At 39.0% G+C, this 20,098-nt stretch overlaps 1 protein-coding gene across 4 annotated transcripts; it reads right to left on the bottom strand.

Moving 5' to 3' along the window:
* Positions 1 to 10,921: 10,921 nt before the first annotated feature.
* postnb (periostin, osteoblast specific factor b) lies at positions 10,922 to 19,983 on the bottom strand. 4 transcript variants are annotated; one of them, XM_062472286.1, is made up of 20 exons: positions 19,825 to 19,983; positions 19,311 to 19,409; positions 17,908 to 17,972; positions 17,541 to 17,698; positions 17,301 to 17,465; positions 17,056 to 17,202; positions 16,799 to 16,940; positions 15,658 to 15,870; positions 15,408 to 15,542; positions 15,084 to 15,232; positions 14,482 to 14,618; positions 14,273 to 14,403; positions 14,008 to 14,138; positions 13,774 to 13,876; positions 13,539 to 13,606; positions 12,746 to 12,791; positions 12,334 to 12,642; positions 12,103 to 12,189; positions 11,726 to 11,764; positions 10,922 to 11,609 (listed from the first exon to the last, which is right to left on the bottom strand). In XM_062472286.1, exons 1-20 carry the CDS (start codon positions 19,941 to 19,943, stop codon positions 11,560 to 11,562), a joined length of 2,493 nt encoding a protein of 830 aa, XP_062328270.1. In that variant the 5' UTR covers positions 19,944 to 19,983; the 3' UTR covers positions 10,922 to 11,559. The 4 variants fall into 4 exon arrangements, 2 of the variants coding, with proteins under 2 accessions (XP_062328270.1, XP_062328271.1); XM_062472287.1 differs by having other exon boundaries at positions 12,373 to 12,642; XR_009931562.1 differs by lacking the exon at positions 10,922 to 11,609 and having other exon boundaries at positions 12,103 to 12,157.
* Between the last annotated feature and the right edge of the window lie 115 nt (positions 19,984 to 20,098).

Below are 20,098 nucleotides of genomic sequence, written 5' to 3'. Positions count from 1 at the left end.
GGATCTAGACATATTCACCTGTGGTGGCAATAATGTGGTGGCAGAGGTAGTTGTAGGGTAGGTGACCAGAGTACTGAAATGAAAACCGGTGACATTTTCAGTTTGGCTGTCAATATATCATTAAAATATCCAATGTTAATATGTATGAAATTTAAAAAGGTGCAATTCCGGTGTTGTGCCCCCAGATGCACCCCCGCCTGGAAAAGAACCACCTGATCGCGGGAGCACGCGCACAAACCAATCGATGATCTCGTTTTGATATCCTACCAAACAGCTGTCTCATATAATATGAGACAGCTGTTTCCCCTTTATATTGTACATTTTTGTAAAGATAAGTTGAGAAGAGAAGAACGTCGGTTATTTGTGTAAATAACCGACGTTCTTCTCAACACAAAATCCTTAAAACTATACATTCAAAACGTATAGTAACGAATGCGGACCAATAGCAAATCTTTCTTGCTCCACGACATTGCATTCTGAGGAAATATACCCCAGCTATGATTAGCCTACTAATGGAAACGTATTTTGTTTAGCAGGTTCAAACTATTTCACATGCCTCTTCTTCATGCCAATTTATAGGTTCAAGGGCATGCGCTTTTAATGCAGTTAGCCTGCGAGTGTAGGCTACTCATACAGGTCTAAAACAACAGCCTTCAGATCCAGAATATCAGCTGTTCTGAAAACTGACCAAAAGTTCACAATGCGTAGTCTACAAAAGACAAGTACTAAAGTCTATATGTATCAGCATCAAAGTAAATGTTCTCACCATCAAATTCCAACTAGTTTGATGCTGGGATAAACAAAAAATAAACGTTGTAGTTATATGCATAACCAATACCATCTACCACCTTACCCCTCCTCTTCTCCCTGTACACCACCTCACTTGGACCAATCGTCACCTCCCATGGCTTTTCCTACCACTGCTATGCTGACCACACCCAGCTGTACCTGTCGTTCCCCCCGACTGATCCGGGGATCTCAGCTAGGATCGAGGCCTGCCTCGCAGACATCTCCGCCTGGATGACCAAGCCATCTCCAGCTGAACCTCGCCAAAACAGAACTTCTCATCATCCCGGCCAAACCCTCCATCTCCCACGATCTCTCAAACACCCTGGGATCTGCGACGGTGACCCCTGAATCCTCCAGAGGATTCAGAACGCAGCGGCCCGCCTGGTCTTCAATCTACCCAGACGCTCCCATGTTACCCCGCTCCTCCTCTCCCTCCACTGGCTTCCCATCACGGCCCGTATCAGATTCGAGACCCTGGTACTGACCTTCCGAGCGGTGAACGGGACTGCACCCGACTACATCAAGTCTCTCCTCCAGCCTTACACCCCCACCCGCCACCTACGGTCTTCTTCTGACAACCGTCTGGTGGTCCCACCGCTCAAGAACGCCTGGTCCCAACACAAGCTCTTCTCCTGTCTGGCCCCCGAATGGTGGAATCAACTCCCCACCTCCATCAGAGACACTGACTGTCTCCCCACCTTCAAGAAAAGGCTCAAGACGCACTTGTTCCAGGAGTACAACGGTACTTAGGAATGATTTGCTGGACCTTAGTTCCTCCAGGATCACAAATGACTCTTATTGAGAGACTTGTTGCTCTTTTTGTTTAGTTGTCACTGATTTAAAATTCTTGTACTCGCTGTGAAATATATTATATTATTGTTGCTTGCTTTTTCTACAGGTACACTCTTGCACTTTGAGGTTCATGTTGTTTAATTGTAACTTGTTTAACTACATGCTCTTGTGGTTCTGGCCTTTGGCACTTATTTTGGTTTTCACAATGTATGCTTCATGTTTTGGCTACCCGCAATGATTGGGGCTATCTCGTTGTTACGATCAGTGACCTATGCACTTTTGTAAAGCTCTCTCTTGGAAGTCGCTTTGGATAAAAGCGTCTGCTAAATGAATAAATGTAAATGTAGTTCACAATAAATAAATGTGACACCTTTTTGTGTGTAAAAAAATGTGTGTAAAAAAAGCAAGCTACCAGACATGCCATATCTGTCCGATCAGCCATTTGGCTATATATATAGACCACTGGTGAGTGCTGTTGTAGCCTACTTTAACCAAGATATTTTTAAAGATCCTGTAAGGTGGAATTGAAAATGAGTTTTAAGTTCATCACACCACAGAAGAATATGTTGTTTGCTACCCATCCAAGTTCGAATGAAAATAAACCCAGACAAGTATGTTAAATTAGGCTTTGAAAATCGTGAGAAAATCAGAGACTGGGGTGGCGTGTCGCCTGAAGGCGCTGAAGCTCCGCCCCCTCGAATTTATTGAATTTAGCAACAACAGCAACACTAGCTAAATCAATTGCAGATATCAGAACAGACCTACCTGCAGTCTCTGAGTGTTTTATGTGTTAATTCCTTTGTCTTTGCATTGTACCAACTGAGTAACAGAAGGCAACCGTCTGTGATCTAACCGTCGTAGATATGTCGCTGTGACGTAGATCGGTCGGGTTTTGGTTCCGCCTATACAAACCCTGAGCTGAAAACGGAAGAGAAACTGTAACGGTCTTATTCCACATTTCAGCGCGACAAAGTTTTCGCGCTGCACATGCTTTCAGGAACTCATTTCACACGTATATGGACTTAGAAGCAAATCATGGAATTTGCTTTACAGGATCTTTAAGTAAACTGTATCATGAGGACATCAAAAGAAATGTGGATGGATGATCACTGTCAAAAATGTGGGTCTCACTTTCAACCTCTAAACTTCTTCAACACCAGCCACAATGAAATACTAACTTGTTATTACCATCTGCTTGCAGTAAACAAAAAAGAACTGCCGGCCATTAGGGTTAATCAAACCCTAAATCTTATATGACATTTTAATATTTAATAATCTGGCGCACACAGTCTGCTGGCATGCAAAGATTAGTTGAGCACTGCAGAAAGTTGTTCAGATCTGAAGAACCCCCATAAATTGTCCTGGCATATTTATCTGTGCCTTTAAAACATGATGGGTGTATGAGGACAAGTAAAGGTTTTGCCCCTCAAGAACACCCTCTTAAACAGATGAAAGTTTAGTTTATAAATATATTTGAATATATTTTGAATGTTGTATATGAAGATGGTGCTAGCAGAACCTGCTTGTAAATATTGCAACTGTAAAGTTGTATATCAGAAACAGGGTTTCAAAAACATGCCTCTGCCATTGCTTTTAGATCTACACACAGAAGAGGGCGCTAGCGTCAGTCTTACGAATGGTCTAAGCTGCAGTGTCAGCTACAAAAAGGCATGTGTTAGACATTAGTTTTGCCAATCTAACAGACTGGCTGCAAACAGATTTCATAGACACATGATAGCAGTGAGAGTAGACAGTGTAATCAAACATTGAAAAAATATGAGTTAATCACAATAACGTTTTGCTAATCAATTTAGTAGTTTTTTTTACGTAGAAAACAGATCAGATCTTTTCACATGTACAGATATCATTGAGAAAGTCTTCAATTTGATTGGACTTTTTTTGTCAATAGGCTCAGCAATGTAACTTTGAATATATATACTGTATATATACATTTATACATAAATATATATATATATATTTGTCAAAGTTATATGATGTGAAAAGTATATTTCATTATACTTTTCACATTTCAAAGTGCCATGTAGAAAAATTGGGAGACACATTCATCTTGATGATTTGAAGCTCAAGGAATTTGCTGACTTTAACAAAAGAGATTGAATAGAGACATCAATTTGATTATCTCACCAACTGAAATGCTGTAAGTATGTGAAACAAACTGGCAGCATCGCATCCATGTCATTGTCAGCTACTGTAGTTGTAGTTGACCAGTTTTAGTAGTCCAAATAAGGCATTTAACACACTAAAACCCACATTTCTGGCTAAAAACACAGGATTTTTTACCTTGTTTGGTCTGTAAGGGAAACTAGGGGAAGAGCACTCCTAAGGCAGACAGGCTGGGCACACTCCATGACTTTCTAAGTATTAAAAATAACAGTCTTCATAAAAGCAGAACTGGGATTATGAAAAGCAGCGGCAGCAGAAAGACTTCTTTTTGCAGTAGTGCCAACTTGTCTCTACATTCTTTTACTATTCCCTTATTGTGTCTATATAGCATGCAAAGAAAAGGTATGAAGTGGACAACAGCATGTCAGCACAAATGGAAACCACAGGATGGGATGCCATTCCAAACTTTCATGAATCAGACAGGAAGTGTGGATGAAAGAACTCAGCAGTGAAGTTAATGTCCATTGTTCTGTTCTATATCATACACTGCTCTACTATGCACTTCCAATGTTGACTCTAACTGTGTATTGCTAGATTAAATAAACTATGAATACTGGTTACATTTTAAAACAATGTTATTTTTCTTACAACAGTATGCTAAAACACTGATTTAGTCCTTCATTAGTCTATTTTGCTGGGTCTTTCCATGGATTTTCCCTCTATTACCATGCTTGTGTGGACACATGGAGAAGCCTTGGAACAACCACCACAGTAATGGAGTGCTTGACCAGGAACGATGTCATGCTGTAGTTCAGTGGAAAGCTGGCTTGTGGAAACACAGGGAATCCCATCGACGTGGCTGACTCCTTCAGAATCAGCCAAGAGGGAGGGCACATCTCAGCAGATGACAAGGCCATCTTAAAAGAAAGATGAGAGTATGCATGATCCTACACATTTCACTGTCTGTACTATTGCCTGAATTTCAAAACGCTTGAGGAAATACTTTTTAAAGCTGGTTACAGTGCATTAGTTTTATTAGTGTGAAGACTATTTTTCTTACTGGTAGCTGAGTTACTTTATGTTATCCTCTTAAAGCCTGATGTCCACAACACTGACAGATAGCTGTGACTGACTCATATGTAGTTCTGGAAAAATATGTAAAATGGGTGTCAAAAGTTAAAACAAAAATTGCAAAATGGTTTTACAGTGTTTAGGTCATGGAGTTAAAGCAGTTTGAACTTGAGAGTGATGAATCATGTCCCACAGGTGTTCCTTCCAGCTGCGCTCAAACCCATAAGTGTTAGGTCAACTGTATAATTGTCAAAGGGCTGTTTCTGTCTAAGACAGTAAAACACAAAAGTGCATTCATCAGAACTAATGCTTGGGACATATTAACATTTTGTCGATAAGTCTATTTGGCTTTTATTTTTATTTAACCCTTGTGCTGCCTTCGGGTCACATGACCCAAAGGTTCATAAAGAACAATCATTGTGTTTACCCAATTTTACCCAATACAAAAACAAATACAAATAATTTTCTTTTAACATTTGCAATGTGGGGGGTCTATGATTCACTTTATTTTTGTATGCGGTAAAGTTGTCGCAATACGACGGTGGGTCAGAATGACTGATGGGTCAGAATGACCCGAAGATAACACAAGGGTTAAGTATCTACATGAAGTCATCATCATGTTTCTGAACCAGTTGGTTTAGTCTCTGCAATGAGTGGTTATGTAATTATACACTCACCAGGAAGAGTCATCTGTCTATGACTGAACAGTGGCTTTTCTAGAGAACTTTGTATTAGATTTTGTCAATGTTCTCAAATAAAAACCCTTTGATAGCAAAGAGATTTAATTATAAATAATGTCTGTTCATCCATTCCAGGATGGTATGCCATCTGTAAGAATGTAAAGTATTTTAAAATGAAGAACAGCATTAAAATCCCTAACCACAAGAGCCAAGACATCTGGCCTGTGTCAGTGAGTTTTCACACTTGACCTGGTATGAATCAGAACATTGCAATGGAACAAGACTTTCAATGAAAAGTTGTGGGTGGCAATGGCAGCACCCTCCTTATACCGCTACTGTACAAAGGTGTATTCATCTGAAAGGTAAGAAAACAATCTTGGTTCTGTCATGCATTATTGAACACTATTTACATTACATTTATGCATTTAGGAGACGCTTTTATCCAAAGCGACTTCCAAGAGAGAGCTTTACAAAAGTGCATAGGTCACTGAACATAACGAGATAGCCCCAAACAAAAAGTCTGGCGAGCGAGATAGCCCCAAAAGTCTGGCAGCAGGATTTGATGGTTAACCGTATCAAATGCTGCAGAAAGGTCCAGCAGAAGGATGAGTATTTACATGATTGAAATGTAAATAAAATCTCATCAATCATGGGAATGACTTTTATAGACCAAGGCTGCTGTAACAGTTATGTGTCTCTACTTGAGCTTAGAACATTAATTAAGACATCCATCACACCAGCTGCAAATCCAAATTGCAGTGTAAACTGTCTTGTACCTTGTAACATATTCAGAGTAAGATTTGGATGAGGGCATTATTTAATGGCTCTAAATAGTCTGGTGTAGTATTGTACAGTTATCAGCATATTCAATCAAACTTGAAAAATATAAGAAGTAAACTGATCAGAAAAAAGCAATGGTACAGTAAGTAAAAGGCAACTCAAAAGGAACAGTGGCCCACATTTGAAGCCACGTAGCATTACGTTGAATAACATTCTTGGGTTATTTAGGGTAACTACTAGAAGCTTTATTGCACCAAGAAAGGTTATTTATTAGGTTCCATTTCTTTTGCTCTGGCGGTGAGTGACACTTGGCAGGATTCTGGAGCAGATAGACTGATTGTGCAACAGTCAAAGCGGATTTTTCCTGTCAAATCAAGATTTAGATGGAAAAGCATTGCTGTGATGCTCTTGTTTCAGTTCTGAACAAATGTTATCAAGTCCAACTCTACATGCTTGCAGTCGCATATATGATCATTCACCATATTACCGTTTTCAGGGTTGGGGTTAACCACAGCAAATGACAATAGTGGCACAGCTATACATTTTTCATCCCTCCCAAAGTTGTCTAGCCAATCCATAGTTGAAAGGCCAAATACATTTGGACATCATGTGCTGTATTGAATATTGTCTGTACAGTAATAGCGAGATTGGTATCCGGTAGAACTCAATCAGAGTTCACTAGAAGATCTCAGTTTACACAGTACTGTATATCTAATCTAAGTGACACAGGATGTTTGTATAAGATGCAGGCTGGGAAATAGTGCTGCTTTCCTCTTGTCAAAGGCTATGAGGGGTCAGGCTGAGGTTCTTCAGTGGGAGCACATTCATTCATGTCAGGCTTCAGTAGAGATGGGATATGTCTTTCACTAGGCCATTACACAGGATTCTTGTGCTCACAATTCGCAGGTTCAACTATCTCTGAAGTTATCAGCCTCAATACGCACCTGGTTCAGGATTAATTGTTACAGGTTAAACTCTTGAAATGCACAAGCTATAGTACCGTACAAACACAGTAAAACACAGCAGTGAGTATACAGATTCCAGAACTGGTATCCCAATAAAAATAGCGTTCAGAGTAAATACATGTAACTCTTGCCAAGGTATTTACTAAGCATTTTCTGAAAACATCTTCATAAGTGAACACATTCAGAGAGGGTTCTTCTGATCTGCTGACAGAAAATGTGGGAATAACATTTGGTTTAGATTTGGTCATAAGAGGCAGTTTAGCAGTAACTATGCTCATTAGCTCAATACTAATTTACATTTACTATACTGAAAAGAAAGCTGTCTGCCATTGCATGGCTAATGCTGTTAAATGTTCCAGTCTAATGGGAACATGCAACATACATATGTAATACAGTAGGTTACTGTACATATATGACAATCAGAATCAGCTTTATTCGCCAAGTAAGTTCACACAAACAAGGAGTTTACTGTGGCAGGAAGGTGCATACGATAAACCAACCCACATGTGAATGAATACTGATATTTACAGATATTTAGATCTAATAATGTACTAGCCCAAAGCTACATAATTTTCCAGTGTTTCTTAAGCTTTATGTGCCCACATAAAATACATTCCTCTGCCACACCCTATAAACGACATCAATGGTGGATGAAACTGTCATTGTGATTGATATCATGAAGTGCCTAAGCTAGCAAACTTTGCCTCATTAACTCATCCCTTTGAAGGACAAGCCAACCCAATTATTTGTGGGTTATCGTAGCTCTCATGAATGGATTGTAAAATCATGGTGTACAATTAGTATTTCCAAAACCACTGAAAATCTTTGAGAACATTCTCACACATTTGTTTTCTATTTACCATTTTATTTCAGCAATGCAAAAAGTCACACATTTGTTTCTGAATGGAAATGTTAATCCTAATGTGAAACCCTCACTACAGAAAGCGAAACATTACTTTGCCAGCTTATGTGGTTAAACATTCAGATTCTTTTAGAAATCAAATAACAGTTATAAATCTGAACAATTACATAACATAAAGAAACCAGACACTGGCCATTTCATCCTATTGAAACCAATGTTTCAGATATTGTGTTTGGATGAGAATGATGAGTTGATTGATGCTGCTGATTAGATGATTTATGTTGCCTGTAAGGACTTTGACTGCACCTAGAGGCATGTTACCTTGGAATGGAACCATTCCAAATGTTGAAAGTTACAGTACTTCCCATGTTCTGTCTGGTACAAACAAGCATTAAAGGGATTGGCTGCACAAAAAGGAATTGCACAAACTGTACTGTATTTGCTCACTTAAGCTAAATGAGAAATATTCTTGCCAATGTACACAAACACCTTGGCCAGGGTGCGAATTATGGGGGGGTTTGGGGGTGTCTGACCCCCCTAATTAAGACTTGAACCCCCTCAAAAGAGGTAAAAACAACAGGTCGGGGGTCGATACATGCCCTGGAGAAGAAGTTGACCCCCCCCGATTGTCATTGTATAATTTGCACTCAGCTTGGAACACACGCCGTTTCCAAAATGTTACTGTTTTGCATGATAGGAACCAGATCATCATTAGCTTCACTGGCAAGTTTCACTTGATGTGCAGGTTTCTTTTTACAAATCCTTCTATCCTCTTGATGTTACAATGCATATGCAAAGAATAGTAGCAGAGCATGGGCACCATGGGAAAAGGAAAAACAAGGCAATTTCTCCCATTAGAATCCTAATGTGGGTGACTACAGCCTACCAGGGAGCTGTAGATGGAGGACTACCAATCTTAAAGATGACACTCAGCCTGTTTATCAAATGCATGGAGGAACTGCACTTAAGATGACCATGGTAGAACAACAAAACAGCAATCATTGAACCAATCATGAGCTAATCACGTTGACCCATCTCCATGCTCTTCCATAGACCATAAGTGTTTGTAACTACATTCAAAAAATAAAAACGCCTTTTGCATGCATTTTTCCATTCTAAAAGGATGTTTTTAACTGAAATGAATTCCTGCCCCTTGACTGTCCAAAGTTTCCACAGCTTTTGATTTAGTGTGCATGCTGGAGTCTAGCTAAGGGGACATCTGTGATGTGCATTACTGCTATGCTCTACCAAAGCAGAATAGAACACAGACTACAACATGTTAATGATGAGTGAGAGTGAGGAATGAGGGCTCTGCTGGATGCTCCTTAGCTCCAGGGATGAAATACAAACGACTGCCTGTCACTACACGAACCCCTGCTGAATGTTGGAAAACCTTGACTTTTTACATGCTTGAAATACATTGTAAATTGTCTAATCTATTTTTATGGTAACTGAATCCTCAACATACGGTCCATGCAATTTACAAGTTGTATCATCTTAATCAAAAGATACAGGAGGTCAAATATTGGAATACAAATACGTTAGTCAGAAAACGTTAGTTTTCTGACTGTAACGTTTATAGACAGTAAGTCAAAGTCACAGAGGCACAATTAAGTGCCTGATGTTTTTGCTTTTAAAAATACTAATGATTTGAAGACCATTTCAAGGTAACATTTTTTTTTTATTGGTGAGCATCACCAGTCTACTTGAAATACACAGTACATGTTTTGCATCCACCAAATGGGTGGCCATGGCTCAGGTCACCCATTAATTGCAAGGTTGGTGGTTTCATCCCTAACTTCTCCTGGCCATGTGTCCTTGTGGACGCTGAACCCCAAGTTGCTCCTGATGGGACGGCCAGCGCCTTGCATGGCAGCTCTGTCGCTGTGTGTGTAAATGGATGAATGAGAGGCAACTTTGAAGTTATTTGGGTGTGCCGTTAAATGCACAATTGGAGAACAAATATCATACGTTTGGAACATGTATTATATGTTTCCAAGAACAGACGTTAAATATTTCTTGAATTTAATGTTTTAAGGGTATAAAATATTTTACTGAGATGCATACTGTACATGAGATTTATAGGATTTCTGAAGTATCAAATGAACTGTATGACCTTTTGGAACTGACTTAATTCAGGGTCTTTGAATCTTAAAATGACAATCATTGCCTTGCACTGGTGTGCTCATTGTGAGGTGCTATGTGCACATTTTCAGACAGAACTCAAACGACAACTTTGGATCCCATTGCATGCCAGCTCTGAAACATTTTCTACTGTTCCAGGACCAGCTGTTTATAGTTAGCTACAGTGTATTGGCTAGATGTTGTCAGTTCTTGTTGTTGTTGAGTGTAGTGGAGCTTCTTTGAAACCATACTTTCATGATGTAGACTTCCTAAGGGTCAGATCGGGATAGTTGGAATAGTATTTACCTCCAACAAAGCTATGTCATGCATAATAATCCAATGTAATCTCATATGAGTTTCACCGGAAATAAAAGGTAAAATACAGAATTGACAATTCTTGCAGAATGTTAGTAAACCCATGATAAACTATCTTTGTTACAAACAAAGTGCAGTATCAACTTTCAAGATAACAGTTGTTGATTATGCAGATGATTATGTGAATTTGTTCTCCTATTTTTCGTTCCCTAAAGTATGGAAAATAGACTGCTATCCCAAAATGATTTATGGATGGAATAAGCCATGAAATCTAGTCAGCAGTTGTGGTCGTTGTTGAATTTTTTTTTAATTGTACACGTTCTGGAGACCTAGGACATCAACAATGATTAGCTCCCATTTTATGCTGTGGGTCTAAGAATTAAACCAGTTAAAATGTATGAAACACCCATGTTAACATATTCATTACACAGATTACACTTTATTAATAAACGTTTGCAAACCACAGTAAAAATGCTAAGATTTTTATTCAACAAATGTTGCACATATTTAAAACAACACAAAGTAAAAGATAAACGTTTGCATGATCAGAGAATACAGTTTGTGGTGAAAGCAAAAACCACCCATACTGATTATCTAAAACTAACACGTAGCATGAAGTTTAGGGTGAAACTATTTCTTGTAAAAAAAAAATAAAAAAAAGATTTGATGAATCTTACATTTAGAAAAAAAAGAAGCAAAATACAAACAATGACCATGCTGAGATCAATAGAGAATCTTTTAAAAAAAAGCATTCATGTTTAAATCTCCTTGTAAGTTTTCTATTGCAGTATGTAGCTTGGTTTTATATATTTTGGATTTAGTTTCGTTTTTTCTACCAATGTTGAACACAATCTACCACAAATGTTTGTAAAATATTTACATTACCCGGTGATTTTTTAAATTATATTACTCGTACAATTGCTTGTGTCACCATTATAACCAAGTATTACTGAATATCAAACACAAAATAGCTGTAAGTGTAGACCTACTATGGGGACCATGAGGACTGTCTGTCTCTGTATTTTACTTTTGTGAAGTCGTCAGTGTCCTGGGATATCTATGTTCTCTCCTCAGTGGGTTGCGGGGAAATTCTCCTTCTTTGTCCAGCTAGTGCAAAAGATCATAAAATAAGCAAATGTTGACTGCTTGTCAATACAATACTTAAATTATTGTATTAACAGTAATGCACAGATACTTTAAAATGGTCATGGAATCATTATTACCTTGAACTCTTCTCCCAGTTACCCGCCTACCAGTTCCCTCTGTAGAGAAATGTTTTACATTTTACATGTATTTTTTCATCAGATGCTTATATCCAAAGTAATGTACAAATAGTGCGTTTAGTAAGTCAGGAGATAATCAATAACTATAAGTGTACAGTTCAAGCAGTACTTAAGTGTTTAATGCCTGTCTGCATTTTATAAGACAAAATAGCAACATCTACAATTTTGCATAATTTGCAGATAAGACATGTATTAACAATGCAAAAACTTTTCAGGTGCTACTGTGTACAACAACAAAAACATTATTATCATAAAAATCTGATTTTCCTTTTTTTTTTTTTTTTTACACAAAGATGATATCTGCAGGTGAATCTCACCTTGAATGATTTTTGCTATCTTGTCAGGGTCCATTTCAAGCACTTCAGGGTTACCCTGAATAGTGGTAAAATCAGAGAGGTCGGTTCCTTGGGAGGAACCATACCCTCGTCAGACTTATTTATTTAATTAATGTTCCATACCATATTGTACATTGTATAACAGTAGCAGAGTAATAAACAGTTTACAGTGTAGGGCCTCTAATAATGTAATCCTGGTGATGGACAACTCACCTTCAATGACCCTGGTAACCTTGGTGATAGACGGCTCACCTTCAATGACCCTGGTCACCTTGGTGATAGATGGCTCACCTTCAATGACCCTGGTCACCTTGGTGATAGACGGTTCACCTTCAATGACTCTGGTCACCTTGGTGATAGTCGGCTCACCTTCAATGACCCGGGTCACCTTAGTGATAGACGGTTCACCTTCAATGACCCGGGTCACCTTAGTGATGGACGGTTCACCTTCAATGACCCGGGTCACCTTAGTGATAGACGGTTCACCTTCAATAACCCTGGTCACCTTGGTGATAGAGGACCCTTGGAAGGAAAAATATTAAAAAATCAAACATGTACAGGAGTGTGTCTTATTTCCAGACAACCTGCATATGTGCATGACATCCCATATTACAGCTTTACTTACTCATGAAGGTAAGGGGAATTTCTTTATATCTGAATCCTGACACGTACTGCAAGTAAAAGGTAAGCAACAGAGATATTATAGTTATAATTATAGTTAAAGTATTTCCTTATCATGTAAAGTTATATTCAGCTAATCCATTCGGCAACACTGAGCATGCCGATAAACTACCTGTCCAATGGTTTTTTGAATGATTCCCCTCTTTTATGTGTGTGACTAAGGTTTGTTGATTAAAGTTTGTAGAAATGTAAACTTATAACTAAATATTAAATATTTCAGCTGCTCCCTTCTTCATGCATGTATAATCATGTAAACGTTTTCTCGGTATGGTACAAAGAAAATCCTGCAAACAAGTCCTGGCATGATCTGTAGTCTCACCCTGTTCTCAATTCAACATGCAAATTGGAAATACCCATGCAATGCGAAATGCTTTGTGAGTGAATTAACTGATTTCATCAGTTTTGTATTTGACTGTTTACTTCTGAAAAGATCAGTAGGCATATGCTTGCAATCTTAAGTTTGTGACCATGTTTGATAAGAATACTCTTTTTGTTCTACCACCGCTTCGTTATTTAGTAAGACTATTTTATTACAATACACATTTTTACTACAACAACAAATGTATTAGACATTCATATTATTTAGAAGTGTGCATTAAATGATATTGTATAGTACAAATACCTATTACCATACTAAATAACTGTTTGTAAATGTACATTTATAAATTCCATACAGATTTGTGCAGTTTGAATGAACAGGAACATGGTATTAACAAATGAGCATTCTCTGATTTTACCTTGATCTGAATGTACTTGAAGAGCCTTTTCAGGAGCCATAGGAGATCCTGGCTTCCAACTGGCTGGTCTAGTTACAAATGCTAGGTGTTAACCACACTGGCAGGTTTCAAATCATGGTCCATGCACAGAGTTCCCAAGTCCATCTCAGGTTTGTTCCCTGGTGCACCAACACCATGCAAAACTGTAGAGGCCTCGCCAAAGCTTTGCAAACATAGGAATTGAAACTTTTCTCACCTGCAGGGTACAGAAGACTGTCTGTGAAGTGAAGGACTCCATTTGTGGCCATGATATCATGTTCAGGAACCTTGATAGTATTAACCTGCATAGTATTGTTTGCCTGAAAAATAGGAACAAGAACACATGCATCATGTATTTCCTTGTTCTGCTTTGTTTTTCTTAGTGTTAGGGTTACAATGCTATTGTGAATAGACCAAACTGATATAAATAAATATCTATTAATATTCTTACAGAGAGCACCCGAAGATTGCTGCCCATAAGAGACTTCAAAAGGTTGGTCACTCCAGGCTCCAGACCTCCGCCAATAAAGACACCATTACTGAAGTGATAAAGTAGGACGGTCCTCAAGGCATTCATGTCTCCTGTTTATTTTATAAGGAAAAATGCATTAGATGGATTACAAGTCTGATGTTTGTTGGAATCTGTTATAGAATGTCATACTAACATTGAGCACTTCAAGACTTTGAAAATGAATGAATTAGTCTGAAACACTGACCCTTCAGTATGGCTAGATCCCCGTCTTCCACACCAGCAAAGGCTTTATCACTAGGGGCAAACAGAGTGAAATCTCCCTCCTGCTTCAGCAGGTCAGTCAAGCCTGCAGCCTCCATCAGGGACAAGAATATCCTGTCAGCAAGTATAAACAGGTGGTCAGTGTAGTTCAGTGTGCCAACTTTTCAGTTCACTTGACCTTCCATATCTTACTTGAAGCCTCCGTTGTCAGTGAGGATCTGGAACATGCTTGCCTGAGCAGGCTTCATCAGCATCTTCATCAGGTGGAGAGCTCCGTTGCTCCCCTCCTTACTGCCTCTCACCAGGCAGGCATTCTCAATGCAGACAGCCTACAGTACATTCCACGGGTTATAATTTAAAGCAGCTGTTTGAATCTGTGACGGTATTCGATCAGCATTAGTCTAACAATTTTGTGACAAATGCCGCTTGACTAATTTAAATATTTTTAACTTAACCAATGCTGGTCCAATGCCAAATGAACCATTGCTTTGCTTTTGCTTTGCTCAGTTATGTTAGCTGAAACTAATATTCAGCTGATATGTGTAATGTCAGTTGAAATCTCATTCAAGTAAAGTACTGTATAAATGTTGCTATTAAGTAAATCTAACATTTGTATTAAATAAATGTTATGAATGCATGCATGGTCTAAGACACTCTAATACATATATTTCCTTTCAAATAACTTCACTGTCCAAAGATACACATCTGACAAGCTAAACTAAATATTGATTGATTTGAGATCAACTTAATTTGGATGGTTATCTGCTCTTCAGATAGAAGGAAGATTAACTTACTGTGCGATAAACAAAGACCCTCAAGAACTTCCCTCCAATGGTCTCTAGACGCTGGCCATTGTACAACTGTCCAAGCACAATCTTTTCTTTCAGAATATGGTTCTCCAGAATAACCTTGAGATACCTCTGGTCCATTGACATAACCTCATCTGTGAGGGGAAAATTGTTGCAAAATCTTGTAGCCTTTCTTGTAAAATCTTAGATGATCGATCCAGTATATATCTTGATTCAGCCATAAGTTAACCAGCGCCACGTTTTGAGCACCTGGTGTGTTTACCCACCGAAATTGGGAAGTGGAATGTTCAGGAGTGAGACATGACTCACCAGTGAAGGCTGCGTTCATCGGAGCCAGCAGAGTGTACTCAGCCTCTAGGCTCATGGCTGCAGATAGGCCCAGCTCAGACACCATGTCACCGAAGGTGGATTGAGAGCTGCCCACCAGTTCCATAACCTGCTTGGCTTTGATCAATAATTAGTCATGTCATTGTTACCTTAATGACTTACCATGCAGGTTTATATTGACTGATTAATCTTGACACCTTGCAATGTGTGGTGAAAGGTCAAAAAGACGAACCAGAGTCAGGCATGAGCACTTCGTCGATCAGGTGGATGACACCATTTGTGGTGACAATGTCCTTCTTCAGTACCATCGTGATACCATTGACAGTGAGGCTGTCGCCATTGCAGCCAATCTCAATGTTGTGACCTTCAAGGGTCTCAAAGGAGGTGCCAGCCATGATGGCCTCAGAACACTGGACAGAGTTTAGGAGGTGGAAGTTCAGCAGTGCTGCAAACAAGACAAAGAACCATTTGGTCTTTCTTAAGACGTGGCGCGACAGGGATTTCATGGGTTGAGTTTTGTGGCTGCCTATCATGGAGTACAATAGGATCCAGACAGATTTATATGATGATAACTTAGCTAGCTTTCCACTGCCGGTACTAGCATGTCAAAGCACAGGCAGCCAGGAGATCCTTTACATCCTTCAGGCCATTGGGAGGGTTGCTTTCATGTACAATTATATTTTGCCTAATGGGGTCTGATCTGTCATTTCATTGCAGGCTTGGGAATAATGTAACGGTTAGGGATTGCCTAACTTTTTAATGCTCACTGAATGAGGCAGCTGCTTCCTGCCTCAACTGTCATAATGTTTCAGGGGATGTGTATGATGGATTGTGATAACAATGTTTCAGAGAGGCCACTATTGCTGAAGCAATCTAAAAGCATATTGATATGTTTTGTTTTGCCCAAAATGTTATATCTTTGATATACATTTGTAAATGTTTTTGTGCCACCAAAACACAATCTAAAACTGACAATGCCTGTCTTTGAAACATAAAAGTATCAATTTATCAACAGATCTTCATCATCTCTATTCATAGACTCATCTTTTGAATGTAAAGCTTTTTTCCATGACATACTTGCACAATTGTGGCAAGTTTTCAGTTTGCTAACTGTCTGAGAATTGTAAATCCATAGCTTTGACCTGTTTTCAGTAGGAACATTTTTTTTCTTTTGTACTATGTTTTTTCAGGGGGCCCGTTTCAGAAAACATGTGAACCGGGAACCATTAACTATATATTCCTGCTCTTCCATTTCACTAAGCATGATAATGAGTCTAGTAGCCCTTCCACTGTTGAAGGTCCTCATGCCAGCTTGATTTTGTATTAAGAACAGGCAATTCAGAGTAGTACTGAGTACCTAGTTGGATGTTTACCTTGAAGGACACTCTTGTCGCTCATGAGTCTTTTCAGTACATCCTTGTCCAGCTTGTCAAAGGCTTCATTAGTTGGGGCAAACAAGGTGTAGTGTCCTGGCTCACCCAGCTTGTCTAGCAAGCCAGAGGCCACAGCAACAGCCTAATGGTAGAGGTCACACACAGTAGAATGTCTTCAGACAGTGCTTATTAACACATTGATGATTAAATGAGGAGAGTTAGGATGGAGATGAGTGGAGAGAATCTTCACGACTTACACTCAGTGATGTCAGATCATCGTCAACCTCAATGACATCTTGGATGGTGTTGCCAACAGCAGTTATGACTCGATCAATGACATGCACCACACCGTTGGTTGCCACCTGGTTACCATGGATGATCCTGGCACAATTCACAGTGACCACCTGCACACAATGCAGCCTGTTTTATACAATCTGAATGCACATAACCTTTTTTTTTTACTGTATGTGCTTAAATGTAGTCAAAGATAGAAAAGACTTGCCCCATTGGAGTAGTGATTGATGTAGAGGCCCAGGTCGTTGTACATTGAGGTGACAGTCATGCCATCCCTCAGATCTTTTGTCAGGAGACGTTGGTTGGACATGTGGTAGTGCAGGGCATTGTACAACTCTATGTTTACGTTGCTGACCAAGGCACTCCTCACTGTCTATAAGGTAGATAGGGTCATAATTGTTCTCCAGTAGAAGAAAATGCATATCACCTGTATTTTGGTGGGAATTACCTCTTCCAGAAGATCCCAAGCGTCATTACTGGGAGCAAAGAAAGTGTAAGATCCAGATCCTTCAATCTCAACCCTCAGCTTGGAGATGTCAGAGTAGTCTTGGCTTGAGGAGGCCTTCACCAATCCCAGAGTACCATACACGTGATCAATTGGGGCCACTTCAGAAAGGGTATGATATCAGAATAATAACATGTAAACACCACTCTCCCTTTACACACACACACAAAAGTAACAAAAAAAATCTCAACATCCACGCATTTAAAATCCTTTAGTGTTGCCTGTTTTAATTATACTTTATACCCATAACCTCTATTCCTTGAATACAGTATCACATACAGTGTAAACACCAATACACACAGTACAATACCTGCTGGGCAACCACGCAGGGCATCAAGCTTCATGTATCCAGGGCAGCATTCATACAGTACAGTCCTGTAGGACAAAGAGACATGCTCTGCTAAACCTACAGATTGATGGGCTGATAACATTCATATCATTCTCGTAACTATAGATTTTGCAGACCTTATTTTGAGCTGAATCATAACATTATCTTGAGTTGATTGTTTTTGGTGAGTTCAAAACCCACACAAAACTCTATCTGTTTCAGTAATCATACAAGCAATGTTTTCCAATGGTTTGGGGAAGGCCCCTGTATGTATGTCTGTCTTGACTTTAGTTACTTCTAAGTTGATTTGCAGGTTGCTGAACATCTGAACAGATGATTTAGAAAAAAATCATGGACAGCAACCCTAAATTCATAGAAACAGAAGAAGATGGGGAAAACAACAGCAGCTGCCAAAAAAAACTATAGCATGTGGACCTTCAAGTCTGAACAAGTGAGAGATATGGTAGTTGCAACAGAGGCACTGTCTGCTATTTGATACAATCCTGGACCCTGCAGATGGTCTGCAAAGTCTACATTTGAGACCTGGAATTAATCATGAGTAACATTAAGAGTCTACACTGTATTTATATATGCTCTTCCAGAGTCGTATAGAAAAATACCTGGGTGCCAAATTGGCATGGGAGTTTGAATAATAAAGCAAATACCTATCAGTAGTTGTTTATAGAGAAACCTCCATAGAAAGAAACCTGAACTACACATTCTGCATTCTGTATACATTCCATATACTTTCAATTAAGTACTTAAGATAATTATTGATGATCATAATGAATTACAATGCATTATTAGATTATAAACGTAAAATAATAAAGACAAGCTTTCATAGTCATGCTAAGTCATGCTGTGCAACAGTCAGCAAAACTATCTCCACATTGCTCTCCCACGCACAGAACAAACCCCAACCTTCCACTAGTCATGGAGCTGGAAACTACTGTTTGGTCAGCAACTTGACAAGACTCCCATTCCAATGAGAATATACTGTATGTAAGCCAGCCATGCACACACCACTGGCATGTGGTAAATGGATAAAACCAGGGTCTGGCTAATAAAACCCTTTTCTAATAAGGAAGCCTGTCATTATGGACACACACATGACTGGAGCCTAACCATATTTTCCAGAGCATTGTTTGTGTGATGGATAAAGTACATGCATTAAAAACACATCAACCAAGACTAGGATGTTTATTTTACTAAGGGGGTACCTTGACGTGAAACATATTTTACTTGATTCTATAGATAGACTGCTTTGATGTGTTGGATGTGCTGGGACATATGGAGATAACTCTCGTCTGTTGCAGAACATTTCCAAATTCATTGTTTAAGAAAGAATAAATAATAGCCTGGAGGAACCATAAAATGATACTTACGCTTTCTTTCCACAGATGGCCCCTTGGTACCAATTACGGCAAGTACTGAAGTACTTCTTCTTGGTCCCCATGACTTGCTGGAGAGCGCAGACATTGGGTCTGATGTGCACCAGGGGTATTTAAGAAAAGAACCATGAATTTACAGTGCCCATTAAACGAGCCAAAATGCCTTGCTTGCACTGGAACATGTTTAGTACATTAATGTAAATATTTTAAATGATACATAAATAGTACATAATAGTAACAGTAAAAGTCTTAATTGTTTTTTTTTCAAATGTTCTTTAACTGTGCATCTTTATTTATTAATACAAAAGGTGTACTTGATAGCCATATTTATTATGCAATAAAGTATTTTATCATATCCATATTTTACTTCACTCAGAATTGCAAAAAATCCATACATTTGCTTGACAGCTGGGAATATATTCAATGATTCTAACAGCAATTATACTAGTACCATCTCTATAATACATGTACTTTGCTACCAGTACCACTAATAATACTATTTTCTTACCCTTCCTTTTTAGCCCTGATCCGGCTGTGTGTCACTATTTTGTCATAAGCAGAAGAATCAACCCTATCAAAGGCAGACAGCACAAAGAATGCAAAGGCAGCTGCAAAAAAGAGCTTCATCCTTAGTCCCTCAGCTGGCCCTAACAAAACCAGAGTAATGGGAGCAGGCTTTCAGAGAGGGAGTTTATATACCTCACTGCTCTAGAAGGATGGCAAAGATTCAGACCAACCTCCCTCTATGACCATATATTCCTGTAGCAGCTTCATTATAGTAT

This window comes from Osmerus eperlanus, chromosome 11 (genome assembly GCF_963692335.1).
Source record: "Osmerus eperlanus chromosome 11, fOsmEpe2.1, whole genome shotgun sequence".
NCBI lineage: Eukaryota > Metazoa > Chordata > Actinopteri > Osmeriformes > Osmeridae > Osmerus > Osmerus eperlanus.
The sequence above is the reverse complement of the archived record's forward strand: the minus strand, read 5'-3'. Positions and strand labels throughout refer to the sequence as shown.